Below are 25,851 nucleotides of genomic sequence, written 5' to 3'. Positions count from 1 at the left end.
CAGTGTTGTTCAGTATTAGAACATTGCATAGCATCTTTTAGAACGCGAACAACGAACTTTGTTTACACAAAAATAATTTGACAAAGAGGGGGAATGAGTATTGAGTATTCGCTTATTTGATGTGAATGCATCGTTAAAAGATTTTTTATGTAATGTCTGATAAATTTATTATAGGCAAAATAAATTCTCGTGTCAGTGTTTGTTAGCAAATTACTCGAAACGACATGACCGATTTCTTAAAACAATATAGATCGTAAACTACTGAATGATAGAATGAACTCTGCTGAGCAAACTACTTATATTATAATAACCAATAAATAGTTGTTGACGCATCTGAATAATATATTATGCTGAGTAATAGACAATTAGGAAACCGCACTGAGAATGGAATTAGGTTCTGTAATAACCCACAATATTAATGTGTATACATTGTCGAATTATAAATGTGTAATGGCGGTCTGTGCTGATTTATGTGTACTCGTATAAGCTGTGATATTTAGTGGATGTTAAATGTTTATGTGGTTTGTGCCTTTCAAATAGTTTTTGAAGTGACTTAGGCGCGTTGAGAGTAAAATTTTGTGTCATCGCAATACCATCACATCATGGAGTAAGGCGACGATTTTGGTATCTTTGTATCTTGCCAAAGAAGTTTCACTTCTGACACTCTTTTTTTATTGAATATAGCGTATAAAATATTCAATTGACTCAAATGAAGAACATTATTTTTTACGGATTTTATATCAAAAAGTGAAAGTAGAGCTAAAACAAAAAAATAGAGCAAAAATGATTCTTTATTTGTCAATCCTTTAGTCAAAATATTTTAAATCCTTAGTTCAATGTTCAAAAGACTAAGTTCTAAGATTTATATTTATAATTCTAAAATTATAGCTAGTTACTAAATAAACCGTGGTAATTAATTAACCAAATGCAACCAGAAAAAAACCAAATGATTTAGAAGAACGGGGCTGGCCTCTAAAAATAATATCATTTAAAATTCCGGTCTCGTTCTGTGGGCCAGACACGTTTTGCATTTTATTATTTAAACTGATTGAAATATATTTTAAATGAATTTTGCCGTCTACATTTAGTTTTTTCAATTATTATAATATTTACAACCAAATGCCAAAAAGCAGAATTACCTTTTAATTGAATATTAATAGTTTGATCGTTAATTACGTTTTTAAAGAAAATATCTTATCAAAAATAAGAAGAAAGTCCCTCGATGATAATCTGAAAGTAATAATAATATATTAAAACCCAGTTTTATGTTCACATTGTAAACAAAATACAAATGCATAATTAAGAGCGCCTTTTTATCGAAAGTGCTGTCTTTGGAGATGGTAATAATATTTTATTTGTAAATTTAAGAAACATTTTCTAAGTAATTTGAATTATAGTAAGTTAGCTGATGCCCGTGACTTCGCTATATGAAGACAAACACACTTTTGTCTAGTAGGAAGGATTAGGTAAGGATAGTATAGCAAGGAAAGTAAGGATTACAACAAATCAAGTTTAGTTTATCATTTACAGGCATTTTTTTATATTACATGCATACATATTATGTACAAAAGCATTACTCTCCTTCTTTACAGTCGGATCAAAAGAGTTGTCCATCGAAAAGTAATCAGCATTAAAGGGCCAGTCGTGTTTACATTATCAATAAAATATATTTACAGACGACACGACAAATCAGCTGTGACGTATCTACTGATTTCCCAGCGGATTTCTTCGATTGAAATTTGATGTTTGCTTAAAACTTTAGGGCCCTATTTGATGGTCACCCATATGCATTGCTTTGATGGATACATTTTTCACGTGTTTGAAATAATTGTTTTATTGAGTTGTTTAATAAAATGTTTTGTATTTGTCACGATATTTACTTTATTTATTTCCTGTCTCAATAGGAAAAATTAATGTAGTCTGTAATAGAAGAGAAATGAGATATCTAGTATATGTATCCACCTACTATTGCTATAAATGCGAGTTAGTAGTTTTTAACGTAAAATCCAATAAAAATGAAATTTGTACAGATATAGACTAGGTTTACAACGTAAAGCCACTGGATAAAGCTAGTATAAATACAAACAACTTTTTTCCCACCATTGATTAAACTTCATAGGGAAAAATACTATTTCCAAGTGATATTTGTAAAGCATTGGGAACGAATAATAAACTGAATAAATAAAAAGAAATGTCCCAGTAAGTAATCTTCAATCGAGAACTGACATGCTTGTATTTTCTATATAAAAGAAAATATATTATTTCTATAAATATTACTATGGCTCGGTCGAACGATGTTGTAAATAAGAAAAGGTATAAAAGATACAATTTATTACGAATATTGTTATTTTGTATTGAAAGTTCATGAGAGAAATAATGGATCCTATGATACGCATCTCATAAGTACCATGACACATACAAACGCACTTTGATTTAGTTTTAACACTGATTGCCGATTGGACATGCTTAAGTTATATTTTATATTTTCATCAAAAAGAAGAAGCAATATTAAACATATTGCTTCTTCTTTTTGATGAAATACAAAATGTTATAGCAAATTACTGTAAGAAATAAGTACATAAATATTAATAGAATGTTGTAGAGTTTAGTTTTAGATAAATAAATATAAATAAATATTTCAGGACAACTTTCACACACGGCACAATCCGATCCCATACTAAGCTTTCGCTTGTATTATGGAAACCAGATGGCTGATAAACATACATATACAATTCCTAAATAAATACTTATATAGATAATCAACACCCAGACACATAGCAAACATCTATGTTTATAACACAAACATTTGCCCCGGGTGGGAATCGAACCCACGACCTCTGGCTTGGAAGGCAGGGCCACTACCAACCAAGCCAACCGGTCAGTCACTATATTAGATTAAATCTATTTATAATTAAACTAAAATTTCCACAAACACCGGTAAAATATCGTTTCCGGACAAAGTTTGATGTTACTTATCATAATAATTGATAACGATTGTTTCTATTTCTAACCGTGAATAAATAATGTATTCATAGTTATTTGTACTATTTATATCAATTTTATGAATTACTAGCGGTCCGCCCCGGCTTCGCCCGTGGTACATATTTACGTTTTCTCTACATAAAAACCATCCTCGTACTTCAAGCAATATAATAAAAAAAGAATTATCGGAATCGGTTCAGCCGTTCTCGAGTTATGCGCTTACCAACACATTTAGCGATTCATTTTTATATATAAGAAGACTAGCGGTCCGCCCCGGCTTCGCCCGTGGTACATGTTTACGTTTTCTCTACATAAAAACCATCCTCGTATTTCAAGGAATATAATAAAAAAAGAATTTTTGAAATCGGTTCAGCCGTTCTCGAGTTATGCGCTTACCAACACATTTTGCGATTCATTTTTATATATAAGACTAGCGGTCCGCCCCGGCTTCGCCCGTGGTACATATTTACGTTTTCTCTACATAAAAACCATCCTCGTACTTCAAGGAATATAATAAAAAAAGAATTATCGAAATCGGTTCAGCCGTTCTCGAGTTATGCGCTTACCAACACATTTTGCGATTCATTTTTATATATAAGATTTATATGAATGTTAAAATTTATAAGACATAAATAATGACTTATAGTTGCACTAGCTTTCCACTCGAAGCTTCGTCCGCTTATTCTACATAAAAAATTCATACTAAAACCTTGCTTCGTCGAGAACCAATGTCTTTGTAGAACTAGGTAGATAATATAGGGACACACAGACAACAGCAAATTACTTTATTTTATAGTATGTAGTAATGGCTACCATATAATATTTACTTTTCATTTATAAAATAAATATTAATTTCGATACTTATAATTTCGGCAGAAGGAAATCAAGGCTTCCGTTGCAACATTTACAACACTACCCAAGATATAGATCAGTTATAAGAACCAAGGCTGTTCTCAAAGGCTATTATAACAGTACGTGTACATCCCTGTATATTACCAAGGAGGCCAAGACAAATGCATTCGTGTCGCTCGTTCGATGTAAGCAATGAGTTCTGCTAGATAAGGTACGGCACAGCCATTGCAAGTGTGCGACAGCTCGTTTTGTTACCCAAGATGGATGGGATGGAATTTTAAACACGCTTTTTAGCTGCGTCATTATTTGATTGTTGGTGTGTTGATTGAACGATCGTGGTAGGTAAATCTATATCTATAAATCGTTAAATATGTTGATAATCGCAAAACTTGGGAACGGCTGAACTGATTTTGTTAATTATTTTTAATAATATTAAAGTACTAGGATGTTTCATATGGAAAGAAAACTTAAACATGTATCACGGGCGAAGCCGGGGCCGACCGCTAGTAAACGTTAAAATTGTGGAGTTTGACGAAATAATAATGATTAGAGTAATAAAAGAGCTTAGGTATCATTGTTATTTAGATTTTACTCAATTGGTTTTTTCAGTTTTCGAATTCTGTTGAGAAGATTAAACATAATATTCAGGTAAGATAAACGATCCTTTCTTAGTATTCTCTTCTAGTAATTACTATCAGTTATCAGTTACTTCCTTGTTTGTATTTGCATTGGAGTTTCCTTCTAATGATTGGTTTAGTCCTGCTTTGATGTTGATATTGCATCATTTAAAAGTGGATATTATATCTACGTATTGTCAGTAAGCAATTATATTTGTTTTAGATTTAAACCTAGATCAAATAATGTCAAGCTGTTCTATAACAACATACAAATAATTAATACAACAATGACCAACATAATATCTTATATTGTTATCTATTTCCTCGATAAGAAATCCTTGTCCAGTCACAAAATGAAAGTAAACCTTCTTATCATTAAAATATGACGCAATTTCAAATGACGGCTTATCGATAAAAACCTATCAGTAGTCGATAAAGCTATGAAGCTATGTGAAGATAAAACATAGCACTGTATCTTTATACTTGTTGAATTGAACGCGTTTTATTTGTAACTGCAAAAATGACGAATCGATATTATTTCGAGAGAACAAAAGCATGGATGCTAAACAACAAAATAATCGTATTCCTAAGTTTGTTGTCCTTTTGTCTCTTCGTCTCAACCCTCGCGATGGCTGGACAAAGAAATCGGTTGAATAATGAGTTGAGTGATTTAAGAAATAGTTTAACAACAGTAAAACCTGCGCCTGATGAAAATGATAATGGCGCGGGTGGTGGTGACAATGGTGGAGATGGTGGTAATGATACTGGAAATGGTGATAATGCTGGAGGCGGTGGTACTGATACCGGAAATGGTGACAATGCTGGAGGCGAGGGTACAGATACCGGAAATGGTGACAATGCTGGAGGCGATGGCACTGATACCGGAAACGGTGACAATGCTGGAGGTGGTGGTATTGATACCGGAAACGGTGACAATGCTGGAGGCGATGATACTGATACCGGAAACGGTGACAATGCTGGAGGCGAGGGTACAGATACCGGAAATGGTGACAATGCTGGAGGCGGTGGTACTGATACCGGAAATGGAGACAATGGCAGTGACGCTGGGGCCGACGGAGGAAATAACAACAATGGCACAGACAATGGGAATAGTGCGGGTGAATCAAATGCCAATAACAATGTAGAAAATAAAAATGGTAATGCACTCAACATAGATGGTGAAAACAAGGAAACTGTTGATAGTCCTGTCGCTAATTTTAACGCAGCTATAGCAGAAGAATTGAATAATGAAGATGATGAAATTAGTGCTGTAGGTGCGAGTAATAGAGATTATGAAAACGATCTCAGTGCACAGTCTCGTATGACTGACAGTTTTGAAGAAAATTTTAGAGGGTTTGATAGTGTTTTGTTAGAGAAGTTAGGTATTGGATCATAAATTCAGTTAATTTTATTTATAGACTTAGAAAATTGTGCTTAAGATAAATTCGGATTGAAAAATCCGTTTGTGTGTTGATATTCAATATCAGTTTTAAAATTCTTTAAATATTATATACTTATTATATTTGGACCATAGTTTTCGTGTTTGTTTTGTAGAATTATCAAACAAGATTGTCAACAGGATTACAAATAACTTTTGATAAAGATTGTGTTCTAAATAAGTTTTTATATTTTTTACGTTTTATCTTATCCAAGAATAATTTGCATCGTGGCATTATATTTCAATAACTAAATACTATTTTTCTCTTGTCAAAATTCGTGCAGTAGAATTCCTTTTTAAATTACTTTATAATATTTTACAGTAAAAAACTTAATAATATTTTACAGTTAATTTTATTAAAGTCCATTTCTTTCATTGAACCTATTTCTATTTGTTGTGCAACGTCCAGTTTTTATCTAGGATTATCAAGTGCCTACGTCAAGTATTGAAACTATATATTTTATATAAATATATTATGTATTATTAATAAATTTGTAAGTATTACGTGATGTTACGATGATTATCTTCAGTACGAGTTTGTTTTTTATAGGGAAAACCCTCAAAATTTGCGTAAATTACTTTTTTATGTTGTCAGTTATGATTAAATCAATACTTTTATCGATACTGTTATCAGATAATATTAAAAGTGTCTGCCATCGACGTAGGTATAATTAAATTATAATAAATGTTTACTTTATAAATATTGTATATTCAATTGTTCTGCCTTACTCTTTCATTTAGGGGTATGAAAAATAGATGCTGGCCGTTTCTTAAAAATACCCGATATGCACAGAAAATTTCATGAGAAACGGTCCAGCCGCTTTGGAGGAGTATGGTAACTAGCATTGTGACACGGGAATTTTATATATTAGATTTGCGGATCATGTGGATAATATTATCGTATCGACCGTAGCTTCAGGGCCCGTAGACAAAGTAACAATTAAAAAACGATAACGAAGTTAGAAAAGGAAAAATGTATGGGATTGACATTAGATAGACCACGTGATCTAACGCGGCGTATGTCAATCCTATACCTACATTTTTGCCTTTTCTAACTTCGTTATCGTTTTTTAATTGTTACTTTGTCTAAGGCCCCAGGTCGGTGAAACATCCACTGTCCTCCAGATTTATAAGTTACAAGTAACCTTGAATATATAAGATTCGGGTAAAAAATAAACAATACTAAATTTATAAAAATCTTTATCTTTAATAATACCTATAATATGACGTCGTTGCCTATAATATACAATATTTTGAATTTATTATTCGTCACCCCACGATTTCATAATAGGCAGCAACGATAGAAAAATAATAGATAAACAACACTTGTAAGAAAAAGATAATCTTATCGACTGGTTTTTAAACCGAACTTCCCGGATATTCATAATTATAATTTATTATTTGATTTATTTTGTGTTTCCAATATTACTCAAATATTGAGGAATATTTTCCTGTTATAACTTCTTGTTCTTTTTTAATAATTTTCTTTTTCCAAAAGTTTTACATAAACATTAAACAATGTATAGAAATACAATTGATACTGTTTCATTATCATCAAATTTTCCATGTTGACAAATACTACAACTATCTACATATTTTTACTGTATCTATTCCCATTAACCAGTTAATCTTTTCTCAATTTCTCAAACAATACTCAACGCACTTTATTGATAAACATAAAATGATATTGTTTCAATAAGCAAAGCAGAATCGTATTATCCGTTCAGTTAACGAAGAACGCCCCCTAGCGGAAGCTATTGCATTAGAATTTAAATTGAACTCTTTATAAACATTTATAATTTGCATTAAGATACGCGTGGGTATTGCAACCCCTTTATTCAATGTTAAAATTCCGGCTTTAAGTATAAAGTTGGGAAAAGTTTTCTGCTTCAGTATTTTTAAGATTATAATCGTAGGACTCAAAAACTACTATTATAATATCTATACTATACTAGCACAAGAGTAGGCATTTTACGAGTTATAATTTACTATCAACCTACGGGCAAAAGCAATGATTTCTATAGCTTATGAGCTCTTCTACAGCAGTGCTAAGTTTTATCCAAATCGGTTTGATTATGAGATTTTTGCGGGAAAGTGTAACAAAGATCGAACCATACAAAGCTCTACACTAACATTAAAAGTTAAATCATATAATATATATTAGTGTGTATAATATATATTACCAGTTAAAGCGATCTCTGATTTCACATATTTTGTAATTTTAACTGACAGATAAACTATAATCACAGATATTAATATAATATTACACTAGTAATATAACAATAACAGAATATATCTTGAAGTTTTGGCTGGTTATGTCTCCTATAAAGTTTTAGTTGGTAAGAATTTCAGGCAATTAGAAACGGCTAAAACTTCTGAATATCTATCCCCTACGTATTTTATACACCACGGAGGCCAATTTACTTCTCTTCTATGAGACATAAACAAATTTATTTATTATCCTCGCCCGAGACTTCGTCATTGAATTATAGTTGTGTTTTATTTATTTTGTTTCCCTTCGAATTCAAATTTGACAAAATACAACAAACCTCCGTGTTAGTAAAAGAACCTTTTTTTGCTAGCGAGGAGGAAATCGTCTAAAAATACCCCATCTTTTGAGGGAATAGCAGAGCATTTGGCCAAACAGAGCGGTAAAATATCCTTAGCAATTAAATTTGGCGCTTGTAGACAGTGCTTGTGTACAGTATAGTATAATCGTAAGTGTAGACTTAGATACTTTTATCAAAATTCTGACTTAAAATATATGCTCATGCTGAAAATTATGCAAAACGCATACTTTAGAAAACATCATTATATTATAACATGGAAAAATCTTCCTTATAAATGTGAATTATCAAGATCCAATCAACTTTATCAAGCTTATCTTAAACTAGAGCGATACAATTTTTCCCCAACGCAGCCTTAACCAGTAGCGCGTCTTCTAATACGTTATAAATATTCATAGTCATAAGTAGCTTGCCTATTGAACGTTTAGAGTTAGCCAATATAAGTTGATCCGTTGGGAAGCCCACAAAACATCCTATTAGATCCAAATTAGCAAGACACCGCGGGGCGGGGAGGACAATCCTATACTGGTCGTCTACATATTACCCCGGGAATGGATTCCGATACACATTATAGGATATTTCAATACCGTATTTATATTTCCTTTGGGAACGACACGGTATTAAATCTCGGGCTGTGAGATTGTTTTGAGGGCGCCAACGTTTCCGCGCCTGTCAACAATTCCGTTGTAATCGTAAATATTTTATTTGGTTTGCACAACAGTAATATTTGATATGGATGTATTGGATTCGAGATTCGTCGCAGTTGCGCCTGAAAAATACCGTCATCGTATAAACATGGATTTCTATCTAAATATGAATAGGAAATGTACGTTGAAATATGAATTTGTTTTTATGATACTGAAATACGTTAACAATAAACTGTTTTCGCGAATTCGATAGAATTAAGTTATATTGGAAATTAATTCAAGCATGAATAGTTGTTATTTTGTTTGTATTTTGGGAATAGAACAACGTTAAATTTTTATCTATTTTCATCGTTTATTATTTATTTGTGTACATACCTACTAGCATAATATTTTACTTATAACCCCAAAGTTTCCTAAAGAAAATTCGTATTTTAAGCCAAAAATATCTGGGTTACGAAAAACTCACTTGCTCTCATTGATACCAATTTCGTAAGATCCTTATAAGTTTCTATAACAACATCGTGATCTCATTTTGGGTGCAAACGATATTACACTTTGCTCAGAAATTCTCATTATCCCTTATTAACTCATTCTACAGAAGACTTCAAGAAAACCGATTACATAATAACTACAGAGGCGTTTATATTATATAGAACCTATGTAAGGAAGTAAAAGATTTATATGAATATCTTTATTCTGTGGTTTCTCTCACGCACACGCAGTACATTAATAAAAATTATCGTGTTCTCTAATTTACAGTTTTATCCATCTCTGTACCGAAATTCATACATATCTGATTGGCTGTTAAAAATACGGCCACAAATTCTTACAAACTATCGTATTTTTATATTACTACCCAAGTGCTACAACTTTATCCCGCGGCTCCACCCTCGTTATACCTATTCAAATAAATAGTAACTCATGTACTAATAAATCTCTAAACCAAAATATTCCATTACAAGAAACATCCTCAAAAACTTTCGAATTAATAATAGTAGGTAGTAGGATAGGAAAATAGGACAGAAGATGATCACTAATAGCGAAAAGTAAAAAAGAAACTGCACCAGACTCCCAACCTCAGTGGGTAATGGAAAAAGTATGAAAGCACTGGATGAGGATAAAGCAAACAAAAATAAGGAACACTTAATTTGCCTTGCAAGTTTGCGCTATTTTAACGCGTAGCAAACGAAGGATTTTTTATAGGGGCAATTTTTCAATCTTTGGTTAAAACTTACCTTCAATTAAGTATCAGGTACACAATCACATCAAAAATAATTCATCTTGGTGTCTATCAGTGTCTAAATATATCTAAAGGATAATCTATAATATATCTAAAGGATAATTAAAATTTGGGCGATTTTCATGGAAGTTTTATTCTTTGCCATGATTCTCTTATAGATTTTCAACCTTTTTGGACCCGCCAGCTTTTACTTGTATTACCATAACATACATAAGTATGAGGTTCATAACATTACAGAAATGAGAAATGAATTAATTGATCAGGTATAAAATCTTCTCAATATAACATCAAGCTGGTAATGACCTGACTATAATGATAGCAGGAATGTAGTAGGCTTACCTAGGAGAGTACGGTTAATTTTCTTTAAGAATACCTCCACGTCCACGTCACATACCTTTAAAGGATATGTACATAAAGAGGTCCCCTGCGTCTATTTCACATCATTTAAAGTCCAGGAGAGGAAATCTCCAGTTTCTCTTGCAATTACATTATATTCGCTTACCGTATGCCATTTACCAACCGGCCTGGCTTACAAAGGCTTGTGGGAAAGCGAAATACATGTAACGAAAGCTCCTATGAAACTTGTTTTGACATAATAGCTGGAACTTCGGCAGTTAGCGCGCCTAGACATTTAGGAACGGTCCAAGTAACGAACTGATTCGATTCATTTTATAAAGGGAAATTAGTGTCGCAACTCTGAAGTTGATTTAAAATAAAATTAAAGGTACTTATCGAATTCAATTATAAGAAGAAACTTTACTTGTGAAATAAATTACATCTATATATTTTTCGTATTTATAGGCTTACTATGAAGCGACCATTTATTGTATTACGCTATTAAACCTATTCGATAAATGCTGGCGCAGTATTGACAGTGCTCTACAGAGCTATTTTCCAAATACTTACTATAAATAGTAAATAGCAAAAACCTACATACAGATACACACAGTGGTAGTCAACTCTGAATCATGCCAAGTCAACATCCCACTCAGAGCGAGCATGCTCATTAACATTGCGAAGCTGTTGCGTTATTTATAAGGCAGTCACAAAAACGCTATTCGCTCATAACTTACAGTAATAAATTTGGCCGTACCTGGCCACGTTTGGTGGATATAACGGGTTCTCCCCACTTAGAGTATGGTCTCGTCCTAATGACCAAAGTTCTGCCAACTTTACATATGCGTAATTACCCTTACATTTATGAGACAATATTGTTATGTGATGAACGTGACCGTTGTTCTTGTTTATCGGTTTTCATTGAGTATGTTGAATCACTAACAGTTTATTAAAAAAATGTTTTGTAAAATAATTAAAACGACATCAGTATACAATATTTGCTACAGAGGTTTCATACTAAAGATAATATTATGTTAAAAATAGTAAATTCAAAACCAATCTAAATGCACCATGTAAGATTAATGAGTTGTATTAATAGTTTTAATCTTTTTGTCTTTAATATTTATATTCGATCTATTTATAGATAGATAGATAAACAGTTTATTCCAAGAAAAATATTAGGTATTTAGAAACTGTAATAAACACACATATAGCAAGTCATCTTGATAAATATTAGTATGCTATGTGTGTGTGGATTAAACAAAATTAAATCTATAGAATATTACAATAACAAAATTATATTACAATAAAAAATAACAATTTTTAACAAACCTCTCTATCCTCGCAAAAATCGTTGTAATTATTCCTTGCAAAACACATAACTATCACATTTTTACATTCTATTTTATTTAAATTGCGAGGTAACGCGTTTGTGATAGTGCTCTGAAGATCAAGCAATTTCCTGAGCTTCCTGTTTTATATTCATATTACACTTAAAATATTATATTTTGAGCACCTGCAGTCTGCACACTAAAAATATTACGCAACACGTAGTTTTACATTAAAAATGCTAGCTTACCTATAGCTTTGTTTTTCAAACTTAATAAGAATTAAAATTAAGAGATCTTGGCTCTATATTCTACTCTAAACTTTTAAAATACCTTTTTTTACAAAGAGGCACTGAGACACAAAACTCGCAATTTAACTACTAATTTTTGTCTCCACCATCTACCATCTTGTATCATAGAAGGTTACCATTAACAGGCTTGCAATGATGAATGAAGATAACTTAAGAGGGTGACCCAAGACGGCCGAAGTGTCGTCCACAAATCAAACCGACCGCAGGACACTGGTCCAATCCCGTCATCTATTTTGCTGACCCTCCTATAGCTATTGAGAATCTCGATATGTCTTAGGAAGGAATACAGGTACTACAGGTAATGTAATGTAATATAAATGGTGAAGTTACTCTTTGGAACAATAAAGACGGTGTTAGTGTAATAATTATTACTCGTTATTTAATTATTGACCAACGTTTGAGCAAAGAGTCCCGTCATCTTATTTTTGACACGAGGGTCTCCAAATTAAATCAAAAGTATAGCTTACCTCCAATCGAAAAAAATATTTCTTATTAGCCATACTAATATTATAAATGCGAAAGTAATTCTGTCTGTCTGTCTGTTACTCAATCACGCCTAAACTACTGAACCAATTTGCATGAAATTTGGTATGGAGATATTTTGATACCCGAGAAAGGACATAGGCTACCTTTTATTGCGAAATATGTACCACGGGCGAAGCCGGGGCGGACCTCTAGTAATATTATAAAGCTGAAGAGATTGTTTGTTTGTTTGTTTGAAAGCGCTATAATAACAGGTCGGATTTGAAAAATTCATATAGGCTAGGTATTATCATCTTAACAAGACCAACATGATCGGAGAATTAATGCCGTTAAAAATACCGGTAAAACCGCCGGGCACAGCTAGTTGCACTATAAATGATCAATTTATAATATGATTTAATATATAACTCTGTTATTGTTTTGAAATAACAAACACATTTCAATTTTGCTTAGCCACAAACGTCTATATATAGAAAAATTGAATGCCGACATTCAATATGTTTATCCACTAATACATATAATATGAAAACCGTTTACGGCAACGAGTTAGTGATTGATAGTGTTATTGTTGACAGAAATTAAATGTATTACGATAAAATGGACGATATTTGTAACCGATCGCTCTACGGAAAAATTTCTATAATATTTTATGACCGATGCTAAGGCTCGTCTCGACAATAGGGTTTATACATCACTCGTGGTTTAATATTATTGATAGCGGTCTTTCTTGAGAATGAAAGAAATCTCTAGGAAAAATATTTAATTACAAAAAATGTTTTAAGGAAGTAATCTTAAAGATAAGCTAAGTTTACATGAGTTTATATAAGGTTTTGTGGCTTCAATAGATTTTAGAAGAGCTTTATGGATTGTCAAAAGCTCTCCAAGTTTTAAAGTTTAATATGGTAAACGAATAATGAAGAAACATACATATATCTTTTATATTCTGACGTTGTTGATGAATCATTACATAAACGTAAATAATTACCTAATATATCTAACTGAAAAATACGTAAAAACTTCAGCACAAAATTAATCAATTGATATACAAAAAATATTCAACACTTCGAAGTTAGAAAACACAAATTACGCTTTCAATATTTCACTCAACCAAGACATTGGAAGCAATACTTTCACTCATATAACTCATCGAACATTCTCGAAATTTCTATACAAAATATTCAAACTTATCCTGTTTATTATTCATAGTGTTGTTAAGTGATACTAATAAATTATAAGCTTCGTTTATGACTGTTTGTTCAAGTATCCCATTATATTCCCCTCTTTCCATTTATAATGTCAAACAAAAGTGATGAAATTCCCCTTATAAAATAATTAATCTCGAACGTCTATATCGTGGGCACATAAAAAATTCATTATTTTGTGCCGCTTTTATTGGCGACGATATAGCCGTAATTTCATAACAGTTATGTTGTTCAAACCCTATGTACTATACCTATATATATAACGTAGATTGTATTTTGCAGGGTTCCTTGGGTTTATGCATTGTTCTTCTGTAGACGACGTGACATGATGTTCTCTAAAAATAAATGCAGTTTTACATAGTATATTTTTCATCATCATCATCATCAGCCCATATACTTTCCCACTGCAGGTAAAGCATATACTCCCATAGGCGTCTCTTATTGTGGTATATATTAGTAGCATGTAGTATCTACATATTTATACTGTTTCTATATTTTGATGATATTGCATTATAAACTACTAGCTTTCCGCCCGTGGCTTCGCTCGCTTTGTCTAAAACATAATAAATTATATACTAAAACCTTCCTCTTGAATCACTTTATCTATTAAAAAAAACCGCATCAAAATCCGTTGCGTAGTTTTAAAGATTCAAGCATACATAGGGACATAGAAAGCGACTTTGTTTTATACTATGTAGCGATGATTTGTATAGTTTTCGAGTTATTTTCGTAGCTAGTTGTTTTACAATTGAGAAAATAAGTTAATTGGGTTGTTTTTGTTTTCTAATAGTTGATTCTTAAAACAATTAAACAGCTCATATAATAAATTTCTCGGCTATTAACGATTTCTAAGAAACCAAAGTCACATAAATTGTTTTCCCCGAATTCATTTGCGTGTTAACATTACAATATAAATATTATTATGAAATATATTATATATGTTGCAAATATAATTATTTTACCTTCGAAAGTTTTACTCGTATTTGAGCTAATTAAAAAGAAATATAGAAAAGACTGAATATAAAAATTAAATGGTCCTTATTTTAATGTGTAATTTTAAATGGAAATTTATAGGTGCAATTATATTACTTACATACATTTATTTTTGTAAAAAAATAAACAAATTCGGTGTACTAAAATTTTATATGAAAATGTTGTATAAAAAATCTACAGCAATTACGCAATTTTCTTTTAAAAAAATCAATTGTTTAACAAGTTAACACAAGATACAATCATACTAATACATACAAACAGACAATACATTAATGACTCACATTAATTTATTCTTATACGAACCATTAAATTTATAATAGCGTTAATTCTGTTCTTTTATAGCGTTGTTTGCGAAACTAATTGACAACAGTAATAAAATGTACGCACGGTATCATGAAACCATGTTCGTAATGAATAAATTTCCATTTAAAATCAGACTTTTAAAAGCCTATGTGAAATATGAATTTCATTAGTATTGCTTTATTACTTAACTCGTGGATTTTAAAATTGGCTAGTTGTTTTATTGAATTGTACACAAGGGAGTGGTATTCCGTATTTTATTGACTGACCGGTTGGCTTGGTTGGTTGGTAGTGCCCTGCCTTCCAAGCCAGAGGTCGTGGGTTCGATTCCCACCCGGGTCAAATACTTGTGTGATGAACATAGATGTTTGTTCTGTGTCTGGGTGTTAATTATCTTTGTAAGTATGTATTTAAAATTATATATGTATGTTTATCAGCCATCTGGTTTCCATAACACAAGCGAAAGCTTAGTATGGAATCAGATAATGCTGTGTGTGAAATTTGTCCTGAAATATTTATTATTATTATTGAAAATAATAATATAAATTAGTTAGTTTGATGAAGACTAGGTGGGTAGACTGTAACAATATCTGGGGCCGTATTAGTATCGCATATTACATGGCTGGTGATCAAAATATGAATTTGCCAATCAGTTCAATTCAAGGCGTAAACTGTCTGGAAATAAGAGGTCATAATAAGGACCCTGCGCTCCCATTTAAATGTCCTTTCAGGTTTTCCATTTTAATAACATCAAAAGCAAGATGATGTTATGATATTAAACTAATATTTGTATGCAAGAATAAACAGACATGCGTTTTAGTTATATTTTTATAATGACTCTAGATATAAATTTATAAAGAATAGAAAAAATTCGATCACGAGGCGGGACTCGAACCCGCATCCTTCGCGCCATTCCGGGGCGGATGCCTTACCAACTCAGCCACTCGTGACCCGCCAGAGCAATCGAATTTATTCTATTCTTTCAGTTTTTTTATGTGTCTGAAGGGACACACCGCGCGCCATCTATTGAGATGATTAACAACCATTTCAACCAATATGAAGCACTTTTCAGTGAATACAATATTGTAACGATGGAACACGACCTTTATTGTTGAAATTATATTTTTGGTTTTATGGCATTCAAATGCTTTATAAATATAAATTTATAAAGAATAGAAAAAATTCGATCACGAGGCGGGACTCGAACCCGCATCCTTCGCGCCATTCCGGGGCGGATGCCTTACCAACTCAGCCACTCGTGACCCGCCAGAGCAATCGAATTTATTCTATTCTTTCAGTTTTTTTATGTGTCTGAAGGGACACACCGCGCGCCATCTATTGAGATGATTAACAACCATTTCAACCAATATGAAGCACTTTTCAGTGAATACAATATTGTAACGATGGAACACGACCTTTATTGTTGAAATTATATTTTTGGTTTTATGGCATTCAAATGCTTTATAAATATAAATTTATAAAGAATAGAAAAAATTCAATCACGAGGCGGGACTCGAACCCGCATCCTTCGCGCCATTCCGGGGCGGATGCCTTACCAACTCAGCCACTCGTGACCCGCCAGAGCAATCGAATTTATTCTATTCTTTCAGTTTTTTTATGTGTCTGAAGGGACACACCGCGCGCCATCTATTGAGATGATTAACAACCATTTCAACCAATATGAAGCACTTTTCAGTGAATACAATATTGTAACGATGGAACACGCCATTTGAATGCCATAAAACCAAAAATATAATTTCAACAATAAAGGTCGTGTTCCATCGTTACAATATTGTATTCACTGAAAAGTGCTTCATATTGGTTGAAATGGTTGTTAATCATCTCAATAGATGGCGCGCGGTGTGTCCCTTCAGACACATAAAAAAACTGAAAGAATAGAATAAATTCGATTGCTCTGGCGGGTCACGAGTGGCTGAGTTGGTAAGGCATCCGCCCCGGAATGGCGCGAAGGATGCGGGTTCGAGTCCCGCCTCGTGATCGAATTTTTTCTATTCTTTATAAATTTATATTTATAAAGCATTTGAATGCCATAAAACCAAAAATATAATTTCAACAATAAAGGTCGTGTTCCATCGTTACAATATTGTATTCACTGAAAAGTGCTTCATATTGGTTGAAATGGTTGTTAATCATCTCAATAGATGGCGCGCGGTGTGTCCCTTCAGACACATAAAAAAACTGAAAGAATAGAATAAATTCGATTGCTCTGGCGGGTCACGAGTGGCTGAGTTGGTAAGGCATCCGCCCCGGAATGGCGCGAAGGATGCGGGTTCGAGTCCCGCCTCGTGATCGAATTTTTTCTATTCTTTATAAATTTATATTTATAAAGCATTTGAATGCCATAAAACCAAAAATATAATGACTCTAGATAGAATTACAACAAGATATTTCAATTTTATACATAACTATTTTATTGAATCATTATATGTTTGTTTATGACATAGGTTATTTCTAAAAGCTATTGAACTATTGCAAATTATTATTAGTACCTCGTAATAAATATAATAAATTAATGCATTTCCAAAGCCAAACTATACGAAACATGAATTTTATTCTTGTTTATTTTTACCACTATTGATATAAACATGACGAGCATCTTCCAAAGAGTCAAGTCACGGGTCTATGTATGTTCTATTAACACCATGTAAGGGCATCGATACAAAAACGTTGTATGGGATAACGATTATATTGTATATACATTAAACCGATTTCTTAAGAAACTTCTGTGGTTTCGTGTGATCGGAAGCCTTAAAATTGATGACGCTTAGCGGTGGAGGTGAACCTTTTTATAAGCGACTAGCTGCTCCGCGCGGTTTCACCCCCGTGGCTCTACTCCTGTTGGCCGTAGCGTGATGATATATAGCCTATAGCCTTCCTCGATAAATGAGCTATCTAACACCGAAAGAATTTTTCAAATCGGACCAGTAGTTCCCGAGATTAGCGCATTCAAACAAAAAAACAAACAAACTCTTCAGCTTTATAATATTAAGTATAGATTAATTAGTACCTTGAGATGTTTAGAAGTTGAATTAAATTTGATATTTATTTCAAGAGAATTTATAATTGTTAAGGATTTATAACACGTTCTGTTCTATATTTAATTAGAAAATTTTAATGTAGTTAAAAAAAAAGAAATATGTATGTATATGTATATAATATAATAAATATGCAATCAGGACCCTGTTTTAATTGCTTTGTAGACATTATATGTTTCTTTAATAATTATATATACATTGGTTTTATTATAATTGCAATGAATCTGGTATATGAATGAAGATCTTACTTCTTATTTGAGCATTTTTAAATTATGTATATTAGAGTTACAAATTCAGAAACGGTTCAGCAGAAAAAAAAAAATAAGCAAGGTATAGTCAAAGCTATATCCGTAAATATTACTTATACAAATTGATTATAACATGAATCTTACCGTTTTCATTATATCACTTACCTTCATAAAAAAAACAGTCATAAAAAATTGAAACACGTCATTAAAATGTTTGCAAGCCCTTCATAAGAGTAATAAGCGGCGGGAAAACACTTAGGTCGCCGTCGGCTTCTTCACAAGTAATCTTTTTATAACGTGTCATAACTTAAGAGGCTTAACTTAAATATACGAATTTTCTTTAACACCCCAAGTATTAACTTATAAACAAGGTCAAAACTATGATAAGCTTATAAGTATTGAAATTATGTAAAAACTTAGTAATATGCTGTAGTTAATGTTAACTCGGCATAAATTACTTTAATTTGGATAAAATATGAGAATACTTTTAATTTATAGAGCATATATTTAAATAATATCGTTCAATTATAGTCAGATGTGTGAAATATTATTCTTATACTAGTCTTTGTTCACATACGTGTATTATTTCACTACCTATTGGTGTACCTTCATAAATAAAATAAATAAAAAATAAATTAACTTTACAATACCATTATCTTACTGTATAATTTGTGAGAAAAATGAAACTGACGTAAGCAAGAATATTTTATCTCGATAAAGATCTCAACACTCAGCGTTCTCAAAAATTTGAAATGCAAAACTTCTTTCACGCTCAGACTCGAATAGGACATAATCACAAAACCTACAAGCTCTTAGAAAAATGTAAAAAATAACCATAGTCCTTTGACCATTACAAAATGTGACTTACAAAGGCTCCTTTCTTAAACAAACCACAGTGAGGAGCGACACTCGAATTCATGAAAAAGGCGCAGGGTTTAAGCGTTTGAGTACAAACCTTTTCATGCAACGCTTCGTAGCATAGTCGCTACTCGCTACGTAGCTGTGTGCTATGGTACGCTCAGTGTGCTACGAGTCGGGCTACGAGGCGGACGTGACGCGCTACGGTGTCGTAGACGTTTCGATGTTTGTGATTGAAAGATTAATTGTGAGTGTATAAAGGATTAACGATTGAACTGGTATACGGTTAGAATAATTACTATTTGCGTTTTATCCTACATTTCTTTTATGTTTGTGCAGATAAGTGTAATTGAAAGCATTTTTTATTTCCGTGATTTACATATTAAAGGGATTGTATTTCGGTTTTAATACAAAGGCTACACTTGAAATAATAAATATAAAATTATACAGATAACAGTGTACACAATTTACATCTTCATTGCATAACAAAAAGAAATATTCGTTAACAAATTCACAAAGACTACATACACTATACAAAAAAAAAAACATTTATTCTATGGTCCCTGAATACATAATCGTAAATAATTTTCTTAATTCCACTACAAGTTACACAAAGTTTATAATTACAATTTTGTTACATGTAAATTGACACGTGTAAACCCTTGCCTTTGTTTGTAATTAAATAACGTTGTAATTGTTTGACTAATTTTGTTTTCGAGTAAATTATTATTTGATTGGTTCAATCAAGATGTTTCGTAACAATAATATTAGAGTTTACAATGAGTCCTTCAGCAAAGAGGTTCGATCTAATTGTTTGCGATCAATTTGTCTGTGTTTCTAACAAAGGTTGGAGTTGAAACGATTCTTGTTTAAGACATATTTGATTGAATTCTGATCTTACTATTGTTCGTCAATTAAATAAATCACTTCTCAATTCTGTAGAGTCAATGTAGAGTAATATAATAATTAAAATTGATTTCTTGTCAAACGTTAAATATAATAATATAATTATTATTACTTATGAATATTTGAAACTAGACGTCATTTCTAAATAAGAAAATGATGATTAACATATATACAACTATTTATAAGAAAAAAAGACTGTTTAACGATGAAAAATTTAATCTCGTTGAACTCAATTTAAATTTATGACACTATTAAGTAAATAAATTTTAAGTTACCAATATAAATAAAACCAAAACATCTAGATATCGTGCATAATTATGTTTTTAATCTATTTCTCTCCCTTTTTTGAACAGCCCTTGACTACATTCTAGCTCTCAGGGGATATGTAAATGAGTATCAAGATTCTATTCTACGTTCATATTTCATGTAAGATGTTAAATTTTGTCAAAAATATAAGATGAGAAACAGTTTAAGATAAGACGAATATTATTTAGTAAAATAATCTGATCAGTGCAGATTACTTTAATTTTTGTTCGATCTTAAGAAGATTCTACGAGTAGGTAACTACTTTATAGTGATAGTTTATTTTAAAAAGATTTTTGCTGTTTTTTAAGATTTTAAATGCATCTAAAAATTGTCTATTTTCATAGTAGATACAACTTTTACTTAGGTAGGTACTTCAATTCAATAGTATTGAGTGAAATATTCATATATATTTAGCAAAATTACATTATGATTAATTAAAAACATCCCATTCACCATTTCTCACTGTATTCATCATTGCTCTTTTGAATGTAATAATAATCTTGTATTGTGTTTTAATTACATATACTAGTTTACATACACATAGGATAGTAATAAAACACAATAACTCGTAATAGAAAGCTTTCAAAGTTGAAATTTGACTGCATTTATAAACGGCCTTGTAACTCAATTTGATAATTGTGCACAGAGGTCAATGATCTGTACTTTACATTTTTATTTTTAGACTTCAATTGTCCGTATTTAAGCAAAAAGGAACCACCCAGCAAAAACGCACTTCTGAGATATCAAAGGATTTACAAAAACATTTGCAGCTCTGTCAGATGAAGTAAAATTAAAATTTATTTTATTTAAATTCATTGATAAATTACTTATTTAAGTATGTGTATATAAATTTGCACTGAATATTCTTAAACTTTCTAGATAATTAAGAAAATGTGCATGTGGTTCCTTTTAACATTTATCAATTGATAGGTTTTCTCTTATACAAAAAGGAACCACATCCCAGGGATTTAATGATATAAATGAAACTATGTATTTATAATATCGTAATTAAAGCTTTAATTAATAAAATATATAAAATAATACTTATATAGGACGTTTATTCGACGTTATCATCAAATTGGATTTCGAAATCCACCGTGTCTAGTCCATCTATGTGGTCTTCTATTGCATCATCACTAATGAGACCGTTATAAAAACTGTGCATCTTGTGGAATGAGATGTAATATGGACTGAATATCGCTAGAAGGTGAAGAAAGCTTCTCCAGAGGCAGCGACGTATAAGGTTCTTCGTTATCTTCTGTAATAAAAAGAAAAAAGCTTTAAATCAAAACAATAAAGCCGCGTGGCTTTTATACGTAGGTAGGTATATGGCGACAGCAAAATATTATTAGTTCTTATAAAGCCGTGTCTATGAATATGTTGTATGTACATGCGCCATGTACAAAAAACTGGCTAAGTGCGAGTCGGACTCGCGCAACGAAGAGTTCCGTACCATTATCTATAAAAACGGCAAAAAAATCACGGCTTATTGTATGGGAGCTTCTTAAATATTTATTAAGCTATTGCATTTGCTATTGCGTTTTTTAGTATTTGTTGTTACAGCGGCATCAGAAATACATCATATGAAATTTCGACTGTCTAACTGTCACGGTTCATGAGACACAGGGATAGACAGACGGACAGCGGAGTCTTAATAATAGGGTCTCGTTTTACCCTTTGGGTACGGAACCTTAAAAATCATACGCAACAGTGGCAAGCCTAGCAAAAAATTAAATAAACTTGTTAAGATTTTGAATTTCGCAGGCTAGGGCCTTGTTCCGGTCAAAACAGTAGCCGCGCGAGTTTTAAAATCAAACAAATAATTATATGCGCTGAATGATGTGGCTGAATGTACTGTACTGAATCTGAATCTAAACTTATTTTACCAAAATAGTAGGTAGGTACCTAGATCATCGACAGTTATTTATAAAACAGGGTTTAGACTTTAGTAGTTTCATCTCACAATGACAGATGAATCGTAACAAAATGACTCTTAATTCGACTCGCCGCGCCTTCGTGAACAACGACATTGTCGTTAAAATACGTAAATCCACAGAGGATTCCTCTTGTACTTACTTAATGAACTATCTTCTTAAAATCACACCACAATCGGGAATGAATCAAAAGTGGATAAAGCGTACCTGCATCTCAGATTCAATAAGTAGGTACTTAAATGCATTAAATAAAACTACTTACCCGTTGTATCTTCATTATTATCTTTGGTGTTCGTCTCCAATGCTTTTCTTACCCATTGCTTGCTTATTTATTTATTACTAAACATTTTCATATTTAATTTTAAAGGTAATTAACAAAAACAATAGAACTTACTTCGCGGAGGAAAAAAACACCGTCACGTATTCGAACTACTTCGCTGAATGTCACCTATATTGACAGATGTTCGACGTTTTACTTAAAAAATTGGAGTTTTGCACTTAAATAATGAAATACGTTGTTTAAAGATGAGAAGCATTGTAACAAGTCAAGGCATTTGGTTCCATATAGCGATGATGGGTTTCAGAATGTTTTACAATATTTATTTATGCATAATAGAACCGAATGCTTGTGGTTTTATTTTGCAATAAAAAATTACAATTAAATTATGTATTTATTTTACGCATAACCATACCACAGAAACCTGGTTCCATTTTGTGTATTAAAAATAATTGTTATTAATAGAAATATGTGTAATGTATAATGGTACCAAGTAGGTGTGGATCTGTTTTGTGTTAAATGACATGATAGTAATATCGTTTATTTGTTTGAACAAAGCAGTCCCGTGGTGCTGTGGTTCGGTTTTGCTTAATATGGTATTATTCGTTGTTGCTGGTGGTTCCTTTCTGCTTTTAGTATACCTTGTTTCCAACGTAAAAATCATGTGGATCTTGTTTGTATAAGAATTTAGACCACTTTTGAATGAGTATTCTTCAATAAAAGTAAAAAACGAAATTTGTCGAGTGGTTCCATTTTGCATAAATACGGACAATTACCGTAATTAAACCATTATTGAAGTGACTTATAAATTTATGTTTAGAATGGACTTCTAAAAAAGTAGGGGGTTCTCAATTCGACTGTATTTTTTGTTTTTTACCTCAGAACTTTTATCTGGGTGAACGGATTTTGAAAATTCTTTTTTATTATCCTAGTGCCACTCGTCTGGTCCCATTTAATTTTGATCTAGTTCTAACGTTTGAAAGGCAGTTGCGGTTTTTGATTCAAGAACTTAATAAATGCTGTCCTTCTTTTTTTCCGGGTTGCCTGGCAGAAATCGCTTATAGCGATAAACCACCCTCTGTACATGTCATTACTTGAATCTGTACTTTTCTATATAATATCATTATAAGTACTATATTGAGAGCAATAAGTAATTATTCTTCCATTCATTCAAATTAAAACGCTATAATTACAGTAAAAATACAAACAGTACACATACTATACAGTAAACCAGATGCAGTGTAGAAACAGTGAGTAACGAACTAGAGTGAGGTAGTGATAAAATGTACTGTTTGAGGTGACTTTACGAGAGTTTGCGGAATGAGGACGGAACGATCCTGCTTTTGGTCGATGCTGCAAGCGCTGGCTCTGTTGCCGACTATGGCTCTGAGAGGTAAGAAACATAAATATATAATAAATTATACATCGTACTAATATAATATATAATCCCCATAACATCATAGTATAAAGGTATTATCCATGTGTCCCTTTATTTACTAGCTTTAAAATATGAAACGGATTTTGATGACAGTTTTTTATTTGAGTCAAGCGAACGTGGGCGGAACCGCGGGTGGCAAGCTAGTTATATTAAAAACGCAAAAAATTGAGGTTATAGTTTATATTATAAACACAAAAATTGTGTGTTTGTTATGCTTTCACGCAAAAACCACTGAACGGATTTTGATGATACTTGGCACTGCCAAGTTGGCAGGGATGTAGCTTATGTACCAAATAAACACATTTGTTTATTTGGTAATATCAGGATATTGCCCGGTGCGAGTGAAATCACGGGGCACAGCTAGTAATTAATATTTGGGTATACAAGCTTTGGCGGCTTCTCACATGTTATCAAAGGAAATTCCCAGGGGAATAAGATGTTTCACCTTTGCTTTTGTACCGAAAAAAGCAGCCTATGTAATATGTATTTTGCGGTACTATATGAACTATCTCTACTCTAACTATATAATAAAAACCGGCCAAGTGCGAGTCGGGCTCGCGCACAAAGGGTTCCGTAGCAGCAAATATAATAAATTACAGTTAAATCAACCTATCTCAAAAACTATAAGAGATACTTTGATCAAACCAAAAATCGTTGAAAGAGTTAATTAGCATGCATCACCTCTATTTTTTTTAGAATTTTATACCCCGTAGTTATAAAAATAGAGGGGGGGGGACATACTTTTTACGACTTTGAGAGCTGATATCTCAAAAACCGTTCACTTTAAGAAAAATGTTTTTTAGAAAACTTTATATCATTTTAAAAGACCTTTCCATTGATACCCCACACGGGTATGTACATCGAAAAAAAAAATTTCATCCCTCAGTTACATGTATGGGGGGCCCCACCCCCAATTCTTTTTTTTACTATTTAGTGTCATATTTTTGTAGCGGTTCATACAACACATATTCCCATCAAATTTCATCACTGTAGTACTTATAGTTTCCGAGTAAATCGGCTGTGACAGACGGACAGACGGACAGACGGACAGACGGACATGACGAAACTATAAGGGTTCCGTTTTTGCCATTTTGGCTACGGAACCCTAAAAATCATATGATTAAAGAGCGCTATTATGACGTGAAAGACAAACAAATAAACACACTCACATTTTTGTGATATTAGTAAGGTTACTGTTGTGTGAGCCATAAAAAAAGTTCATGATAGATTTCTTATTTACGGGTAAATATTGCCATATGCAAATTTTTATCTTATTTTCTAAGCCCTAATCGGAATTTTTATAATTCATGTTGTTATGAATGTATTGTCTCCACTCGATACTCGAGCATCATAACAAATATTTGTTTTTAGACTGAAGTTAGAACGATGATAAAAATCTTGAAACAAAAATTTCTATTCTTGTTTTTATTTGACTTCTTAATCTTATTACCTTGGATATAGGTCTCACGATAGACATGCATTTTTACCTTAGGCATTTAGAAAATATGTTTTTCGAACTTTGTTTAAAAAAA

At 32.1% G+C, this 25,851-nt stretch overlaps 2 protein-coding genes and 3 non-coding genes across 5 annotated transcripts in view; 4 read left to right on the top strand and 1 right to left on the bottom strand.

Annotated features, from left to right (window-relative positions):
• Positions 1 to 4,929: 4,929 nt before the first annotated feature.
• On the top strand, positions 4,930 to 6,119 carry LOC149900040 (uncharacterized). The gene has a single exon (XM_090113160.1). It carries the CDS (start codon positions 4,972 to 4,974, stop codon positions 5,845 to 5,847), a length of 876 nt encoding a protein of 291 aa, XP_089969286.1. The 5' UTR covers positions 4,930 to 4,971; the 3' UTR covers positions 5,848 to 6,119.
• Positions 6,120 to 16,170: 10,051 nt separating this feature from the next.
• On the bottom strand, positions 16,171 to 16,246 carry TRNAS-GGA (transfer RNA serine (anticodon GGA)). The gene has a single exon. It is a non-coding gene; the product is annotated as a tRNA-Ser (tRNA).
• A 973-nt stretch (positions 16,247 to 17,219) lies between these two features.
• On the top strand, positions 17,220 to 17,295 carry TRNAS-GGA (transfer RNA serine (anticodon GGA)). The gene has a single exon. It is a non-coding gene; the product is annotated as a tRNA-Ser (tRNA).
• Positions 17,296 to 17,531: 236 nt separating this feature from the next.
• TRNAS-GGA (transfer RNA serine (anticodon GGA)) lies at positions 17,532 to 17,607 on the top strand. Its single transcript has one exon. It is a non-coding gene; the product is annotated as a tRNA-Ser (tRNA).
• A 2,031-nt stretch (positions 17,608 to 19,638) lies between these two features.
• The window catches only part of DIP-gamma (Dpr-interacting protein gamma), a 67,469-nt gene continuing 61,256 nt past the window's right edge, over positions 19,639 to 25,851 (top strand). The window contains exons 1-2 of the mRNA XM_090113104.1: positions 19,639 to 19,736; positions 24,077 to 24,274. Of these exons, the coding sequence (XP_089969230.1) occupies positions 24,202 to 24,274 (73 nt within the window). The 5' untranslated portion in view covers positions 19,639 to 19,736; positions 24,077 to 24,201. The remainder of the gene's footprint in view (positions 19,737 to 24,076; positions 24,275 to 25,851) is intronic.

The sequence above is a fragment of the Colias eurytheme genome, chromosome 19, assembly GCF_061535395.1.
Source record: "Colias eurytheme isolate Ceu_HAF_F1 chromosome 19, ilColEury1 Martin Lab GWU primary, whole genome shotgun sequence".
NCBI lineage: Eukaryota > Metazoa > Arthropoda > Insecta > Lepidoptera > Pieridae > Colias > Colias eurytheme.
The sequence above is the reverse complement of the archived record's forward strand: the minus strand, read 5'-3'. Positions and strand labels throughout refer to the sequence as shown.

What these genes read in the sequence shown, in the direction of transcription:
- LOC149900040 (XM_090113160.1), top strand. Translation starts at nt 4,972, where the DNA reads ATGACGAATCGATATTATTTCGAGAGAACAAAAGCATGGATGCTAAAC.